This window comes from Silurus meridionalis, chromosome 21 (assembly GCF_014805685.1).
Source record: "Silurus meridionalis isolate SWU-2019-XX chromosome 21, ASM1480568v1, whole genome shotgun sequence".
Lineage (NCBI taxonomy): Eukaryota > Metazoa > Chordata > Actinopteri > Siluriformes > Siluridae > Silurus > Silurus meridionalis.
The window spans coordinates 4,175,472-4,195,064 of NC_060904.1; the positions used below are offsets into that span (position 1 = coordinate 4,175,472).

Sequence of the window (19,593 nt, forward strand, 5' to 3'; positions counted from 1 at the left end):
GGTACTTTCTTAACGATTTGGTTCACATACTTATTAATTATTGACAGAATTGAAAGCCATAAAATCAACATACCTGTGAACTAATGATCATAACACAATTATGCCAAGTCATAGCTATTTTACAGAAAAAAATGCTGATAATGTCAAACAAAATTCTGAACAAAATGATTTTTCATAAACAAACATGAAAGCACAAATGTACTACATTTGCAAAGTATATGCAACAATATATAACAATTAAATAGTATATATGGATAAGTATTTATTTATTTATATATTTTGTTAATTTATCTGATCTTCAAAAAAAAAAAAACACGAATGATTTGCTGTTTTTTTTGTTTGCATTTTTTTCTTACTTTTTGAGCCAAGGATTTAAAGGTGGAGCAACTTTTATTTGCCTACATTTGCATACCACCAATAGAAAATAGTTTCCAAATAAAACCCTCCCACATAACATGGAATCCACGCCTATTTACCACCCTGTTCTTTTGGCCTCCAGGACTGTGTAGGTATAGCTGTCAGAGGTAGGAGGAGTTTTAGTGAGTTGTGCAGAGAAGTTTTCAGTGTGAGAAGTGTTTCATGTAGAAGGAGTTGAACATGCTTTAAGTGCATCCTGTCACACAAACATACACACAAGAAGCAGCAGCCTGAGAGGAAGGGGAAAAAAAACTCTGTTGGGTCACTTTGTATAAACTAAAAATCATGAGAGCTTATTTCTCCACCAGTTGGATATTCCGAGGCTGGATCTACTGCCTGATCTTTGCCTTATGCATCCAGGTAAGATTCTTGTTTTGATTACAGATCATGAATAGTATCACAGCATGTCAATCACTAGAAATCTGTTGATCTGTCTTTAATCACATGGATTTCCTGGATCCTGGAGATGATCATGAGTGGAGTTAAAGTGTTAACTGTGGAGCTGGGTGGAATCTGAAATCTGTTTGCATGCTGTTTTACTGGAAACGGTGGAAGTTGGTTTTCATCCAGATCCCACACCGCAAGCTGAAAATGAGTCCAGCCATCCTCAGAGCATGCTCTCTCTCTCTCTCTCTCTCTCTCTCTCTCTCTCTCTCTCTCTCTCTCTTTCTTTCTTTCTTTCTTTCTTTCTCTCTCTTTCTCTGGTTTGAGCAAAACTTTCTGAACTGCAATCCAGCCTTTTTACTGTTGTGCTATTTGATGTTTAAGAGGAACTTAACGTGCGGAAGTGTCTCTTGCTATTACTGTAAGTATGAGTGGGTGTGTGTAAGGGGGTGTCAAAACCCAGATTCATTATTATTCCCCTAAAATAATGGGCAGAAATGTTATTAGTTTTATTTAAGTAGGGGGTTGTGGACCTCACAGTCTTGTCAGTTTATTGCAGGAGCAAGTGTACAAGAACATTGTGGATATTTATTAGGGTTATAGAGGGTTATGAATGTTTTTACAGTTTAAAATTCCGTACCAGTAAATTGAGACAACTAAATTATAATAGTAAAATAACATAAAAATATTTGCCGCTGTAACACAATTAATAAATCACAGATACATGATCAATTCACAAACTGCAATAAAAATGTGCAGCCATCCCCAGTATTCCTGTTTGCAGGACCTAAAATGTTTGATTTTTATTTTATGTCATTTTGACACCCATGCCATCTGCTAAAACATTGAATCCAGTCTACTTTGCATGAACCTGTTACTTTATATCTCCTACTACAATGATAAACCTGTCACTCGAAAAAACACATGCTGTTAGAGATCCTGAGATGATCTTAAAAATACAAAATGCCTAAAAACATGTCTCTGATGTGTAGCTTCATAGCTGAAAACAGTTACATCAATTGATTTTCATTCATTCAGTCAACGTTTAGCTGCGCAGTTTGCTTATCTTCTCTGACCCAGAAGGAAAAAATGTGTGAGCGTGTTCAACGTTGCATCACAGACCTGCGGGTCTGAACTTGCGTCTCGAACAGACGGGCACCTCTGAGCCCTGAACGTGAAGGTCTACGAAGAGCAAATGATTACGAGAAAGCACTTTCTCACAGAAACGAGAATGTTCGTTCGTTTTCTGTTTTGACACATTTAGTTTGATTAGTCGTCTTAATATGCTTTGCAATCTGTATTGATAGACAAGGGTTTAAAAAAAATCACCTTGTCAGCTGAAAAAAAAAATACAGTTATGCAAACTCTGCGGTTGGTGAAAAACTGGTTTCCATAATGCACCATGCTGTTTTTGCAAGAGTGATGGACATGACTGAAATACAGTTATACACCAGAAGTACAATAAGACAAACAAAAACAATCTCTCTTTCTTACTCTTTCTATGTCTCTTTCTCTTATCTCTCTCTCCTACTCTCTCACATTCTCTCTCTCAGATAAGACATGGCACCCAGCTTGTAACTTGAGATTGATTTTCCATTTTGGAACCCATCTGATTGAAATGATATAGCGGTTTTCTGGGAGGAACTAAGCTGAACACGGTTGAATGCTGGGACAACAGTCGCCGTTGTATGCTTATTTTCTAGCATGTAATTATTCAGGGCGTCACTGACCATGTTCTTATATATTTAGTCAATGAAAATATTTCATGTCGCTTGTTATACGCTGCACATTGGATGCAGAGGGACGAGGAAAGAGTTCTGGACATTCCTTTGGGTTTCCTGTCTCCTTTTGTCACACTTCGTTTGAGTCAAGGCTCCAAAACCACACAGACAATGAACCATGTCTCTAAGCATATTCATACTATCATAGCACAAAACATAATCCAAACATTGGACTTGTCTCTAGTCTTTACACACACATATGCATACATATACACACATATATTTTGTACATTTAGTACAAAGGCACAGGCAGTAAGATGTGGACGCACTACTAGTACATACACACTACAATTCAAATGTTTGGCCATGCTAGGTTGAATTTTTGTAGCTAGCTGTTTTAGAAAATGCTAAGAATGTCCAAACTTTCAGTGGTAATAATGCTGAGTTTAAAATATAATATAGGTTTATTTGCAATTTTGTTTTTGCTTAAGGTTCTCCTAATTTGTTAATTTGCTAATTCCAACCTATATAGCTAGCTTTCCCTAGTTCAAGGACAGCTACAGATCAAATGGTGAAGCTAAGCAAATGTTTCCTCTGAGACACGGGATGCCAGCCAGGGGATTTATGTATCACAGCCCCGGATAACACAGAGAAAAGTGCTATCATAACTCTTTTTGGTTTTCTCTGCTCTGATTGACAAAAGAGAGATTAATTATGTTTTCTGGACTTCTGGCTGTGGCATCGATTAAGAGATTGATTAGCATGCATCTAGTCTTAGCCTGCAATGAGAATCTAAATGTGTGCTTTATTAAAGGCGTGTGCATTTGTGAAGGAGTTACTTACCTAAGATGGCTAGTTTTTATTTTTACCATAGATTTATTTTTGTTTGCAGATAAATAAATAAATTTTGTGTGCTCCAAGTGCCTAATCACAGTATAAAAAAACATATAAAGTTACTATTGTTTCTCAGCTCATTTTAAGCCTTTCAACTTTCTAATTATAGAGTTTTATTAGTTTCTTTGACAATGGCATGTTTGGTTTGAAACCGGGCCAAGTTAAATATTTCGGAAACTGCTGATTATCTGGAACTTTTATGCACAACAGTTTTTAGAGGTTACAAAGAATGTGGTGAAAAACAAACAGAACTGTGGCCAGAAACGTCTTTTGACACGAGAGGTCAAAGGAGAATGTACAGTAGAATGGCAGGAAGAAAATTAAACAACCACTCTACAATCGTGGTGAGCAGAAAAGCATGTACAAAACGTCAAACACTGAGGTAGATGTCCTACGACATGAGAAGAATCAAGAAACTAACCTAAGACCAGGAATCTGAGGTTACATTGGGTACAGGTTGTCCAGAAATATTGAAGGTTTGAAACATCAATTTGTCAGATTTGTGTGATGCCCTTTAGAAATCATTTTGTTTTCTTGTTAATCTGAGTGCTTCCTCATGACATCACACATTCCTCATGATATCATTTGCCCATTTGAATTATTTGTAATGAAAACAAGACTAATAAAAGTGTAATTGTGCAGCATAGAGGAAAACATCCAGGAGTATTTGAATAGGAGAGATGAGATGAGGAAAACTTTTATTCCGGAAACGTTCCAGGATACATTTTCTGTCCTAGAACCATGATCTAGTGGAAACTGAGTTCATCTTTAAATGCCAACACCTCATTTAGATAAATCCTTAGATAAATTGGAAGGTTGGGTCCTAGTGAAGGTTGTCAGGTTCAGAGCTCACTGTTGGACCCTTGAGCAAGGCTTTTAACTTGCTTTTGGATTGGCTTTGGCTCAACTCACTTTGGACAAAAGCATCTGCCAAATAAATTAAAAGGATATAAAAGTAATTAGAGTCTACAGAGGCTTATGGAACCGTCTCAATATTTCACTGTTATTTTATGTGACAACCACTGTAAAATAATAATAATAATATTAAATTACAAAGTTTATTGGATGGTGATGCCAAAACCATTTTTCTGGAAATGAGCCCAAATATTGTTTGCAGCTAATTAAAAGGGTTGCTTAAGTGGAACACGTGGCTTCTCTGCTGATCTTGGCATTTCGCTCCCTTACTTTGGATGTTTTAGCCCTTCCCTGAGCCTACGCTGCAGTTTAGTTAACAGATGAGAAGCTTTTCCATCTCAAAACCTGTGCACATTTTTTGTGGTATCAGCAGGGAAGTGGTTAGCGGCTATAAACCCCAGTACACTCTCAGGGGTCATGACCTAACGAGAGATGATTCTGGCACAAGATTTCATGCATTTTCTCATCAGTCGAAATAATTTAACATCCAGGTCCATGTGATCGTGAATTCCAATAAAAGCAAATATTTTAGCATAATTCATTTAATTTTTAATTGTTATTTACTTTACAATGTATCATTTTTGTTGTTGCAGAGAAAATACGCCAGACCAACATGCAGCCAATTACAGTACCTCTGGAAAGGCAAGAAATGCTGTAACAAGTGCGAACCAGGTAAATTCACTATCAGTACATATCATTTGGCTATACAAAGCCAAATATGGCACAAAGCAAAGCCTGAACTGATTTAATTAAAGCTTTGAAAATTTTTGAGTTTTTGAAGGGGAAGTTCATGTGAAAGAGGAACACCCACGTAGCCACAGAGCCCTTCTCCAGTACAAAAACCTCAGTTTAGTTTCTGCTTCATAAAAACAACCCAGTGTTACCCAGTGTTAACCGAGTCTTTCTCTTGAAAACAGGAACATATTTGTCTGTGCATTGCACTGACAATGAGGAAACCAGGTGTCGACCGTGTGGGAAGGACGAGTACCAGTCAGAATATAACACAGAGGAGGAGTGCCATCAGCAGAAGTTCTGTGATGAGGGTGAGGCATTTACCATCATTATTCCAACCCGAGGCCGAAACCACTTCATGAACATTGGGAGGGATCGGACCATTCGGTGGTTGTAGAGGGTGTCAAAAATGTAATGGTCCTTTTTGAGTCTGTATATAATAAAGGCAGAGTCTGGCCACATGACATTCCCCCTCAATGTCTATGGTGGTTATGGCCCCATTCCAACCTCATATTGAAGCACATGACTACAGTCAACTCAGGAATACAGTAATTGCCATTCTTCAATATATTTCATTCCCTCCAATCCTCTAACACACAATTAGACATTTTACACAATAATACTTGGACTGGAAATTTTGGTTAACCTACGAACAATTTGATAGTATAAATATGAGGTTATACGTCATTTTGGTTGCTCTTCATCCTGAAGAGGAGGCCAATAGAGTAGCAAGAATGGTCTCAAATATCAGTAGGCAAATGCAAAATAGGTCTTTCTTTAAGTTTTGGGGTTTGAAAACCCTCTGAAAACAATAGGAGAATATTTCAAGTTCAAGCTCTGGCTACAAGTGTCTCAGAACCCTAGTATAGAAACTACAGGGAGAGTCTTAATCATGTTATTTTCTTAAGTATTCATTAAATTGCTAATTTGATTAATTGCTTAAAGTTCATTGCTAGAAGAGCAAAATAGGAACTAAGCCAATCATTAGCAGCCTTGGAGTTTACTTTATTTTGCTGGAGGTAAAAAGTCAAATAAGGCCACAGTGGAGCTTTCTAACTGCCTTTCTCTCTCTGACTCTCTGTGTCACAGGTAAAGGATTTTATCGTCCCAGTCCCAGTAGCACCACTGAGCTTGAATCATGTCGGTGTAAAGAGGGTTACCAGTGTACCACCTCCTACTGTGAGTTCTGTGATAAAATCAAACCCTGTCCTCCAGGCAAGGGACTTGCAGGAGGTAAGTCCTTATTATCTACAGCTCATTTTATCCAGATACACATTTCAAACTTTATCGTTATATATTGACAAATGGGGGCCGTGAACTATTCCACAAACGACTGGTGTTGATTTTGGGTCATTTTCGGAACGGAAAGATGAATGCGACTCATAAAATAAATGACTTACATTTACAAATTTAGTGAATTGGTGGCCTGCTGTGGATTGCGGTTTGTCAGATCTTGAACGATTTCTACCAGAGTGTACAGATGTTGATTTTTTTGTGGTGCTGATAGCGTTCAATAGTGTTTCTTTGGATGATTATATGCCTTGTTTGAGTACAGAAATAGGACAAAAGGGAAAGAAATATAGCTTAAAACTAAAAGTTCAAAGAGTGAACTATTGTGACGTCTACAATACTGTGAATGATTTAGCCCAAATTAATCATCATGACACTCTGATCAAGAAAGCCTGTCATAATAGAATCTGTGAACTGAGATCAAACCGGTTGTGTATAATAATCTTTAAAAAAAAAAAAAAAAACCATTTTCAAGTAGTGTAAAGGTTAAAGAAACTTTAAAACACAGATTTCAACCCTAACAGAGCCACTTGCTAATATACTAAAACAAACACATCTCAAAACATACACCATATGGACAAACATTTGTGGACACCTGTCTATAAGATTGGTATGTGCTTTTTCGTCATTTATTTCCACATTTAGCCCATTTGCTGTTATAGTAACCTCCACTCTTCTGGGAAGATGATCCACTAGATTTTGGAGTGTGCTTGTGGTGATTTGTGTGAGATTCATTCAGCCACAAGGGTGATAGTAAAGTCAGGTAAAGGTGAAGTAAAGTTCTAGTGTTTACACAGTTTTTCCCTCGCAAACTTCTATTTCCTCACAAATGAGAAAAAAAATCAGCATGTTATATTTTAAGAATCCATTTAGCAACAAGTCAAAAAAAAAAAAAAAATTGAAATTAACCTTGTAGCCATAACCATAGTCAGAGCTGCTGTTAAGTAAATTAATCAACACATTCTGACTAATCAGAATTAAGAATTCAAAAGAACTCTGGTATAAATAGTTATATAAATAGACATATTTTCGACATAATGCCCAAAAACTAGAACATTAATGTGTATTTCAGTTTATTAACTAAACTTGGTGATCAAGGATTTCCTTTAGGAAGATCTTTATTCTCAAAAGAAGCCTTGATGAACCTTTTTCTAGAATTGTACTCAACTTATTCCCATTAAGCTGCCACTGTTGGGCCCTCGAGCAAGGCTCTTAATCTGAAATGCTCAGTTGTATTAATTAGATAACTGTAAGTCATTATGGATGGGGACATTTGCCAAATGCACATTACTAGTCTGAGGAGTAAATAGTAATGATTATTTTTCTGTTGCATCTGTTTTTACAGTGTCATTGTTCTGCTTTCAATCTTAGACTTTGTGCAATGACATGCCTTTTCTATTAGTAATACTGCTGGTAATTATTAATACTGTTGGTATTCAGGTATTCATAGCATTTACTGAAAAATGTGTGGGAAGATGAATAACATGCTGAGAGTGTATGTGGTGCATCTTTAAAAGTACATTAACACTAACATTTTTATACCATGATCTATTTTCTCTGTTTTGTTGTTAAAGAGGCTGGCAAGAAATCATGCCAGGACTGTGAGTACGGCTTTTTCTCCGATTCCACCTCAGCAGAAGCGTGCAAGAAATGGACAGAGTAAGTACACGATTAGAGCCATTCGAGTCACCACAGTCAGGAGCTTGTGCTTTGAAATACCGTTTTTTAAACACACACAAAATCATAAACACACAGAGGCTCAATTGTGCGGTTGCACTGCTCATTCTCACGAGTGCTGTTTTTCTGGCGGGGTTCTCAGTTTGCAGGCGCTTTAAAAGCCCCCGCAGTCTTACCCTACTGCGTTAGTATGACTAATTTCTCCACCACTTCCCTTGGAAAGAGGCTATTTTCCTTTGTTAGCCATTTATATGGTAACCATTTGTGGAAAGGACTGAGACTGATAAAGAAAATGTTAAGTGACAGTTTTGAGAGTCCGGCGCTGATAAATCTGATTGTTTTTCAGTTGTAAAGCCATCGGCAAGACCGAGGAAAAGCCAGGCAGCACTGAAGCAGATGTAGTGTGTGGACCACCTTTCGGTATGTCAGCTAATATGCTTAGAGCACTAGAACAGAAACGATGTTATAAACCATACTATGTTCAATAATCTTTTCTGCCTTCATTCTTTAGTGCCTTCGACATCCTGGGCCATTGTGGCAATACCCTGCACCATAATTGTCATATTTGCTGTGATTCTTTCCTGCTACAAGGATAAACTAAGCATCCTTTCCGGTACATCTCGGTTGAGAAACTTATTTAATTTTCTATCTTACATTTTCGATCCAGCTGCTGAATTTTTTTTTTTTGGATTCTCTTTTTACAGTCAATCTACGTACCTGTGTCCAGAACATTAAACAGAGCAGAATCCAACAAGTAAGTAAAAAAAAAAATATAAAAAATTAGGAAGTGCTAAAATCATGCAAGTGTACAATGTCTGTACAAGCATTTAATAAACAGAAGCTGTCAGTGGGTCAAAGTTACATGATTAGTCAGTCACACATTAGGCAGACTAACGATTTTCCAGTGAAAAAAGGCTAAAATGCATTTACCCATTTACCCAGTGAAGTATGTTACACCCACCATAGTCTAAATATAATATATGCAATTTAAAGTAAGTAAAATGCATCAAACATACTGAATGTAATTGCAAGCTACAATATGGCTAAACATTTGTATGTGGACACCCGACCATCACCCATGTTATTGTTAGGTGTCCAAAAACCTTTGGCCATGTATTATCAAAATCGATTCCGCTGTGGCTGAATAAATGTCACACAAATCTCCAAAACACACTCCAAAATCTAGTGGAGTTTATTATAACAGCAAATAGGGACCAAATGTGGAAAGGCATGTTCAGAAAGCACATATGAATTTTATGATCAGGTATCCACAAACGTTTGTCCTTTTAGTGTTTATTTGTAATTCCTTAGTTATATATTCAATACAATACTGGTGCTAACCATTTTCTTTACTTTTTAAAATATATTTTATATATTTCATTTATTTTATCCATTTCTAATTATATTTAGTGTTACTAAATGTCTATATCCATGTTATTACATTATAGTAGCAAGTAACACTTAATATCACATTAAGAAAAGCTGAATAATCTACACAGCTCTACAAATAAATCAGTTTATGTAATATACATTGCTTTGTAGGAGCATTGCTTTGCACCAATGTCAATAAACAGGACTGGTCTTTGCTAGAAGACAATGTGTATCTTTAACAGCTCGACATATCAACATAAGTGTTGCTAGTATAGTCTTAACTAAAAAATAACCTGAAAGCTATTTGTCTGTCTATCTTCAGGAGACGCTAACACCACCATACCATAGCAACCGCCCCTTGTATGAGATCACGCCTCAGGAAGATGACAGTGCTGCAGAATACCTGAGCATGTGCTCCAAAGCCAATTGTGACTCCCCTGGCCTGGACAAGCCTCAAGGAAACAAGAAGAACACGCACTTGTCCAAGCTGGAACAGGACCGAGCTGATGTATCGTCAGGCAACTCCACTGAGGGATCTGAGGGTCCGGGTTCTCCGCTTCCTGGCAGCTCCTGCAGCTGCCTGATTGTGAAGGAGCCTGTGGAGGTGGGAGAGAACGAGGACTGCAGTGAGCTGGTGGCTACAGGCCTGGCTGGCTGCTGCTCCTGTGCTCAGGGTGATAATATGGTTGCCAAACCAAGAAAGGATTGTGATTCTAGCCTGAAAGAACCTCCTCTTTGTGGGAACTGCTACACTGAGGGTGTTCCAGGATGTCTGCAAGGCTCCCAGGAGCTCTATCTGGATTACAGCAGTCCAGGTGGCAAGGAAGTCATGTCGGAGGTCAGGGATTTACACAGTGACACAAGCGCATATGAGAGAAATGAGCCGCAATGCTGCAGCATCGAGTCCACTGTTGTAATTTCATCGATTAGCACTAACAACAACCAGGGGCTCTCACTTATCTCCAACATGGATAACAGCAAGCCCAAAGCTGATGCGGATTTGGAAGTCCAGAGCCAGAACACAGAGGCCGCTCTCACCTGTGGTAAGGCTGGTTACTGAAACTATAAACTAGTGGTGAAATGGTTCAATTTGAATACAATTGTACAATAGCTTGGGCAGGATGCTGTTATTAACAACACAGACTCAAACAAAATTAAGTTGAAATTTTAAAAATAGTAAGCATGGCAACCCTATCATTAGCTGTCCACTCCGCTGGTCCATGTTCATGCCTGGGGCCTGGGGCAGCTTGAAGTCTGCCCCATTGAACTTATATTGGAGATTGATGCAGTTCCCATTTTTTATTCAAATAATGGAGCTAAATAAGGTAATGAGAATGTTTCTCCCATTATTGCACAACATCTAGAAAGACCCTATGAAGATAATGTTTTGTTGAACAGCTGAGAGACATACATCCTTATCTTCTGCTAAACCTTTACTGGCGGACATACTAGCCATTTAAAGGTATTACAAAACCACTGACTAAACTTCAGCAATGTTCACTTCCTTGAGATGTCATTTAGTGTGTTAAATTTCAGGCATTTCAGATGTAGAAACAGTACCATTCACAATGAAAAAAAGATGTAGTCTAATGTCTAGTTGAGTCAACCGGCTCAGCTTCTTCCAGAGAACAAAACATATGGCCTGAAGAATGAGATGATAAATTCAAATTTCCCATAACTATTATAAACTTCATTACTAGCTGAATGATGTACATTTGGTGTAGAATTCTTTAGGAACATTGCAAAATAAATGTAAAAAATAAATCCAGACGATTACTGTAAAGGAATTACTCAGCCTCGTTTCTTGTCAGTACATCTATCTAGAACATATTAAGGACTATTTATTAAGAAAATACTGCCTCTCCAGTAAACCATTTTCCAGTAAACAGCACTGGTAAAAAAAAAACAAGCCTCGCCATAGCGGACAGCGGGGTTCGTTGGCACGTGATTAATCGTGGCTTAATGAGTAAAACATGTGTGAAGAATGATTCACTGCCAGTCTGTCTCTCTCTGTCGTGTGTGCCCGGCAAAGTAAAATAATCCACCCTATTTAAGGAACTCGTCAAACATTATGTCGACATGCATGGTGGAAGGAAACTATGCTTATTTTTTTCAGCCGGAAGACCCAGAAATAACTTCTGCGATGTAAGGGCTAAATTAGCAGGAAAGCACGCAGGTGCAGGCATCTAAAATGTACAGTACAATTAGGCACAAATTATGTGAGCAGATTTTTTTACTTCCTTGAATGAATCTGATCTCGCTCACTGTGACATCAGTGTAATATGACGTCTGATACTAATAGAGGTGACACAATATTCAAAACAGGTTATTACCACATGCCAGCATGGTACCTGCTTTAACAAGGATTTGACTAAAGGAAAGGAAATCTATTTTTTCCTTGCTGTACTTTATACCTGATATTCCTGGCATCAAATAAATAAAATACTTTTTCTTGCCATCCTACATTTCATATACACATCAAATTTATTATATGACCTGAACTTTATGGTCACCTGACTATCAAACTGATATGTGCTTGTTGAGCATCCTATTCAAGATTTGGTCAACCTTAGCCCCCTTTTTGGGAACATTCTTCAAATAGATACATTCCAGTTTATTCCTTGGGTCTTCAGTGGGGTTAAGGTTAAGGCTCTGTGCAGTACACTTGAATTCTTCCACTCCAATCTTGATATCTGTGTCTTTGTTCACATTTGCATTGAACAGCTTAAGTTTTTGAGAATGTACAGCATATAACCTGACCACAGGATTTGAAAAGGCTTGACCACAGTTTTTGAAAGGCCCACATATGTAGGTGTGAGGGTCTGGTGTCTATATACTTTTGGCCGGGCATTATATGAACCACATATTATAACAGCAAACAGGGATTTAATGTGGAATCGGATGTTCAAAAAGCACATAGCAATCTTATGGTCAGGTGTCCAGGAACTTTTGTCCATATAGTATAATTCCACAAATTAACTTAGGGCAATATAAGATTCATAAAATAAATAATTTAAATAAATGGCCGTACAGTTTCAAGACCTAGAGTCAGTTAATCCCTCCAATGTTATAAAAACTTTTTTTCTAAACAATAGTATGTGCTGGATCAAGTGCTATTTTAAAAGCTGCTAAGTAATGATAATGGAAGTTATATTGAAAGCTGCAATAATTAATGCACCCCCCCACATACACACTTTGATAATTATATTCAATAATTATTTAACAATATGAGTGATTTGGAATAGATTTGTGATATAATGAAAGTGGAAATTCAAGCGGATGAATATTAATGCAGGGCACTATATAAGGTATAATGAAATATTATACCATATTAGACAAAACAGGGGTTTCACAGCGACATAAACGAGAGATAAAGTCTTTGTTTACAACTTAGAGAGATGAAACTAAACTGAATTGTATACATGTGTGTGGTTTTTTTGCCAGCTCAGGTGACAGGAAACAACAACACCACATTCATCTCTACCGGCCAGGTGATGAACTTCACGGGTGATGTTATCATGGTGTACGTCAGCCAGACTTCACTGGGCAGCAGTGGAGATGAAGAGCCTTATGCCAATCCTGTTCAGGAGCAATCGGCTGAATGTGGCATTCAGAACATGCACAAATCCTACGAACCCACACAAGAGTATGAGAGACATATACCCGTGCAGGAAATGACAAACCAGCGCCCTGAGCTAAATCTCTCTGTCTCAACTAGTGCCTGATTTTCCTGTTTAATTTTTTTTCTAGCATCCAGAGTGCTGTTTCATTCAAAAAAATGCTGTGCATTTGTTCAATATATGTATATACCGTGTGTTTTTGTGTTGTTTTACAATCAGCATCTAAATGCTATAATGCCAATGATATGGTACGATGATTTGTCTGTTAAGTCTGCATTGACCTAGTTTGTAAAAGAAATGTTGTTAGGCTAAATAACATGCATGGATAAATGAGACAAGGAGCCAAACTTCAGAGTGACATTCACCCAACAAAAATCCTCACAGGTCCAGAGAAGGTTCATCAAGGGTACCAATGTGTAAAAGTGTACCTGTTTCTTTCTGTCTTTTTGTTTTTTAATGTTATAAAAGGCATGTGAGTGCACATGCTAGTCCAAAATGAACGACCCTATGAATGTGGAGAACAATGTGGGACAGTTTGCTTTTTGTAGTGTTTCTTAATAAATGTCTTTTATATTATATACTTTCTGATCAGGGATTTTATGATTTTTTCAGATATTCAAACTTGTTCATTTGCTTGTTTATGGTGGCATTTTTAGCTACCAACCTGACTATTCAGTTTCACTGAAATAAAAAGGAGTGTAGCCATGAACATCAGTGTGCACGTGTGTCTATATACAGTGTACTCATTTGTGTGTGTGTGTGTGTATATTCTTCTTTTGCTTTTGGCTGCTTCTGTTAGAGGTCACCACACCATCTCCATATCACTCTGTCCTCTACATCTGCCTTTTTTAAACCAACCAACTGCATATCTTACCACCTGCCCTTACCACATCCACAAACCTCCACACCCTCCTTGGCTTTCTCTTTTATATCACTCCCACAGTCAAACATGTAGGTGGAGGTTTAATGGTTTGGGATTGTTTTAAAGCAGGGAAGGCTGGAGACTTAATCCGGGTGAAACTGAACCAACATTGCTACCATTCCGTCCTTCAAACCTGAGCAAATCCTTCTGGACTGTACTTCATTGGAACCAACTTCACCATACACAAGACAGTTAGCTGGACTGTTATCTACAAATTGCCTGCCCAGTCACTGCACCTAAATCCTATTGAACTGCTCTGTGGTGAACCCAACTGCAAGGTCAGAAAGAAATATCCAACTATTGTAGAACACCTCTGGCAAGTTTTAGAAGAGGCACGGCAAAGAATTTCAGCTGTTTGGAGAAATTAACTGTCTGGATGGCAATAGTGTGTAAAAATGTTGGTCAAAGTAAATATTGAAACCATTCAATTATAACCAAAAGGAAGATGCATGTGTCTCTCAAAAAAAAAAGCATAGACTTTTTTTTCAAGGTACTTTATTTTATATATATATATATATATATATATATATATATATATATATATATATATATATATATATATATATAAAGTACCTGTATATACAAAACCTAGATATAAAACTAATTTTTAATTTTGTACTCAGTTTTACAAAAACAACAGCAAAGCCCTTGTTTTCTGGTTTAAGATAAACTGTTTACAGTGCCATCCCTCCTAATTGAATATGAAGCAAAAACCTCAAATTCTTTCCTGAACCAGAAGTACATCTGTAATTAAAGCTGAGCGTGGAGGATTGCTGCTGTCATAAGGACAACATGGAACATTTTACCACATGTAAAGCCTTTTGCCAGTGTGCTGATTGCAAAGACACAATCTGTACACTGGTCCAAATGAACAAAGCTAGCACACTCAACCTTAGCTTATATCTGGAAGATAAAAAAAATACAGAGACAGTCCTGAAACAGTTCAGTGAAAAAATGACAGCTGTTTTGTAGTTGTCTAAGGTTTTTGGCTAGTGACCCTCAGGTCCACCAACACACCAGCGGTAGGGTCGTATTTACAAACCGCAGAGTTTACCACATCTGGTTTGAATCTGGTAACAAAATATGACACTGTTGACACTGGCAAATGGGTGTGGATGCAGCAGGGACAACCTGCAGCTGCCCACATTCAATTTAAAACACTGACGATCATTTACAAAGCCAACAATGGACTGCACCCCTCTACCTAACAGCTCAACCTGCACTGCACCATGCTACCCTGTGATGGAAGAGTGATGGTTAGACCGATGGTATTCTTGTATAGGCTGTGTCCTAATGAACCAGAATCAGAATGTATTTATTGAAATAGACCTCAAAGCACTTTTGCAAGACCATCTGTTTAATGGCTTCTGCTAAAATGTAATAAATGTAAATAGGCTCAAATCAAATTGCTAGATGTTCCCCATTAAGGATAATTTTATAATGGTATAGACATGTCTGCTTATCCATTTATTGTTAATCTTCAATATTCACAATAGTTAGCTAGTTCTGGCCAATAGGGTTGCTTGACTTGTAACTCGAGCAAAGTTTTGGAGTACATTTAAAGGCCAAAAGGGGGAAAACACTATTTATCACTTATCATCAGAAAGAAAATTCTAATACTAATTGGGTACTTTTCTTTGTCAATAGAGTATAATTTGTACCTTTAATATGCCTATTTCATGCTAGGTTTAAAGGTTTAAAGAACATTTTAGGATACATACTCAAGGTACAATAGGTGCCCAGCAAAAAGGAATGGAACACTGTAACACCCCTAGTACCTTCAGTACCCTTTTCACAAAGTAAAATCTGGTTGTCTGAAAGGTGGTTTAGATAATACAGTCCGCCAATGATAATCTGCCCATTGGTGAACCTTCTCTTGTCTCAGACTTCCACCAATGTCACCACAGACAGTACAGAGCTATAGGAACTAAATAAGATTTATGATACAAAGAACATTAGAAATATGCAGTTATATTTGTGCACAAATCACACCTAACATTCTCGTCTAGAAGAGGAGCTCAGACACATGAAAAGTGTGTCTTCCAGAATTTTAGCAGTTACCAAAAGCTTTTGGGTAAAGTGTACTGGTACCAAGCTTATCGCTGTAAGTGCATTTAGTGTAATAATCTCATTTACCTCCAAACACCAACTCAGAGATCTTTAAAGATCATTTCTGGGGTTTAGGCCTTATTCTTTTTTCCCACATGCTCCCCATGTATAAACACATCACTTCGGGATCGTGTGTCAGGGAGAAATCCAGATCTGGAAACACAGATGCTGATGTCGCTTGGGTGGAAAATACCGGATTTTTTACCAGACACTTTCTAAATGTTCTTTGGTTCCGGTTTATTTTACCACTTCAGAAGAAAGTTTGGAATAAACTAAGAGGTGTTTCGAGTGAATGTAGGGTCTGTAGGGTCTGACAATTCAGGAGTGCTGACACTGTAGTCTCCTTCCATAATTGTGAAATGAATGCCTTCGCCCAGAAACTGCTTTGATTTGTTATAGCAACACTTTGATTCATTTTATTCAATTTAATGGCATAAAATGTGTAATAGAAAGTATCTTACAGTATTTATAGCATGGGCTGGTTATGGAAAGATAAACACAGTTGGTTTAGTCCATAGAAAGTGAGGTGAAGAAACATAAACAGCACAAAGACCTACCACCCATTGAGGATGTATGTGTATACTGACAATTTGACTGTTGACCATTTAGCTTTGTAGAAAGGGTGGAGGTTAAGAGAAGCACAAAACACACATAAATACACTAAGCCACAGGTATTCTAAGCAAAGCTAAAAAGGAGGCTCTGTTTATTTTCATGACACTACTAGTGACTGAAAAACACTTAAAAGGACTTTCATGAAAGAAAAAAAAAAAACAAGCCACAAATGTTACGTAGCAAACCACAGCACAAATCAACACACAAGCTTGTGTATGTATGAAATTTGGCTTTGGATAAAAGTGCTAGATTACAGAATAAATGACAGAACAGATTAGAAGGAACAGAATGAATGTTTGATCATTGTAAGTAATGGAGAGAATAAACAGACATGTCAATGAATGCTTGTAAAGTTAAATGGATCCAGTTCCCTTCTATAGGAAATAAGGCAGGGATCTCACACATTTACTCAGGTTTGTTGACGGTGGTGTGGAGGGCCTCCTCTAATCCCAGAGATCCCTCATATCATGGCTCTCTCTGTTAGTTATGCAGCCATAGCTAGTTTTGCCAGAGTCCTTACTTACACCCTGATCACACCATACAGTCTCTTTAAACATTATGGAACAATGGAAATGCTTAACAATCCTTATTTCTCTCTCCCTGTCATTTTTCTTCTCTCCCTTTTCTCTCTATTTGTTTCCCTCTCTGTAGAGTAAATCATGCTCCTGAGGTACCAGTGACCAGTGCTCCTGTCCTTTTCTTCTCTTTGTATCTGCATGATTCATCCCAACACCTTTCCTCTGGAGTTCTCTTTAATTGCAGACCACTATGTGCAGCTGAGAATGTTTCCACATCAACAGCCTAAAGATCCATGAAGTTATTGAGCAAATCAAGAACTTGGATTTGGACTGTAATTAATATTAACAGTCTGCTACAATGGAAAACGGTGCCACCCAGATGAGTACTGATTTCTTTTTGAGCATAGTTTCTTTCTCATGCCATCTCAGGAAGTTTTTCCTTGCCATAGTCCCCACTGGCTCACTCAGTGGGGATAAACTTACAATTATAAACAACAAGATTATAGGCAATAAACTTAGACATTCTTTTATACAACTTTATAAACACTTGTTTATTTTTTGTGCTTAAGGTTAAGATGTTGCCAATGCAATGTGATAAACGTGATACAGTATGTTCTGAGTAGTTGGTGTGCTGCATGAGTCTGTTAATGTGGAAGCATGGTCCTGATTTTAGTGACCATCCACCAGGATGATCCACTTATCCATTCAGATGCAAGTTAGTTCTCGTCAGAGTGCAGGTGTCTGTCATTTTTGTGAGAGTTTTCTTTAACGGTCACTGTAAGAAACCCTGCTTTACTCCGGTCAGCCGGCAGAGGGCGGCAGAGGCACACAGTGACGCTGCCGTTCAGGAAAACTCGGAATCCCAGAATCTTCCTCGTTAAACTACCTGGATTGTCTGCACCTGCCAGGCAGGTTATTTAAAGCTAGCACATGCCATAGCTCCTTTTGCACCCTAAGAAAAAAAGTGAGAAGGGTGCAAAACAGTAAAAGGAAGGAAGGCGTCATTAGCATTAAAAAGAAATCTAAGATTGAATGAGACAATTAAAAAGTAGAGAAATCAATCATAAAAACTAATAGTGGGAGCTATTTTCTAATTTTGATTTTATTTGCTTCATTTAAAACTAAATGATACCACTGTTTAAGTTTGAGATTTTAGAGGCTCATTTGTTTGACTTTTCCTGCCATTTTACATGCCCTCAGTATTCAATTAGTTCCTGATTTGAATCTTACATCCACAAAATGCACATTCATACCAGACATTTCCTCCCACCTCAATGAAATGAGTCTCCAGCAACTTGAACAACTCTAGTGTGCTGCTTGCTTGGTCATTTGTGTCCAAATACAGCACGAGAACATTTTATTCCTAAAGTCGTTTATTTATTTTTTTTGTGTTTTGGGTGTTAAGGTTTTTCTGTCTGACCAAGTTTGCGTGACATTACAGCTTTGCTCAATTAATGACTCATCTTTGTCTAAACTGAGGCCAAAGCATAGAGGTGATGTTTGCAAATGTAACAAACAAAGCTGAATATTTTAAATGACTAATACAAAAGCGGGAAAGTGAGACTAAGTTCCAAAGTATTTATTTGTAAACAGCGACATCTATTGATCATCCGCAACATCTACTGATACCTCTGTACTGTAAATTGTAAAAATGAAAATGTGAAATGTAAAATATTAAAGTAAATGGCAAATTTGCCTAAACTGACAGATGATTATTAACGAAAAAGCAAGATAATTATGCAAAAAAAAAAAAAAACAACCAGCACTTTAAGAACATAATCATATAACTCCTTCACATGCTCATATTTAGATTTTTTTTACCAAGCTAAGATAATGACTGTCTATGCAATGGATTTAATTGTTTTAAATTGTTTTATTTTAGCATTATTTATATCTTCATAAATGAACAAAATATCGGTATTGTTTTAGACAAATTGTCAATTCAATGTTGTATACTATTTTATTTAGATTTATTTTTTCAAGCATGGTTGTCAGCGTGCTCTCTGCAAATATCATTAAAAACAATACAAATGTTGATTTACACGTTGTACCGTGCATACTCAATTGTTTTATTTTTATTTTTATTTTACAGAAAGAAAAAACCCAGCATAAGTACATTTGTTCAAAGGAGAAATCACCCATTTACTCCCCAACAAGCAGCCACTATAAGATCTAAAATGTCTAAATTAAAGATAGTGTGTATATGTATATGTGTATATGTGTCTTTATGTGTGCATTTTTTTAAGTACACTTTTAGACATAAATACCTTGAATTGTGGTCTGTTATGCAATTTGGTAAAATGGAGAATAAAAGCCTATTCCATTATTGATTTGGCAGTTTGATAGATTTGTCAATGTTTGTCTTGCTGATTAACAATAACAATTCCTGTTTTAATTGTAATTGATTAAT

The 19,593-nt window shown here is 37.2% G+C and overlaps 1 protein-coding gene across 2 annotated transcripts; it reads left to right on the plus strand.

Annotated features, from left to right (window-relative positions):
• The first annotated feature begins 529 nt into the window (after positions 1-529).
• On the plus strand, positions 530-13,730 carry tnfrsf11a (tumor necrosis factor receptor superfamily, member 11a, NFKB activator). 2 transcript variants are annotated; one of them, XM_046834140.1, is made up of 10 exons: positions 530-777; positions 4,925-5,003; positions 5,249-5,374; positions 6,153-6,296; positions 7,928-8,012; positions 8,377-8,450; positions 8,542-8,643; positions 8,735-8,784; positions 9,724-10,444; positions 12,846-13,730. In XM_046834140.1, exons 1-10 carry the CDS (start codon positions 703-705, stop codon positions 13,124-13,126), a joined length of 1,737 nt encoding a protein of 578 aa, XP_046690096.1. In that variant the 5' UTR covers positions 530-702; the 3' UTR covers positions 13,127-13,730. The 2 variants fall into 2 exon arrangements, with proteins under 2 accessions (XP_046690096.1, XP_046690097.1); XM_046834141.1 differs by having other exon boundaries at positions 12,851-13,046.
• The last annotated feature ends 5,863 nt before the right edge of the window (positions 13,731-19,593 follow it).

Bases quoted from the DNA above. Each gene is read 5' to 3' on its own strand.
- tnfrsf11a (XM_046834140.1), top strand. From the start codon at position 703: ATGAGAGCTTATTTCTCCACCAGTTGGATATTCCGAGGCTGGATCTAC. The intron at 778-4,924 runs GTAAGATTCTTG...TTGTTGTTGCAG, and splicing joins TCTTTGCCTTATGCATCCAG to AGAAAATACGCCAGACCAAC. The intron at 8,451-8,541 runs GTATGTCAGCTA...TTCATTCTTTAG, and splicing joins AGTGTGTGGACCACCTTTCG to TGCCTTCGACATCCTGGGCC.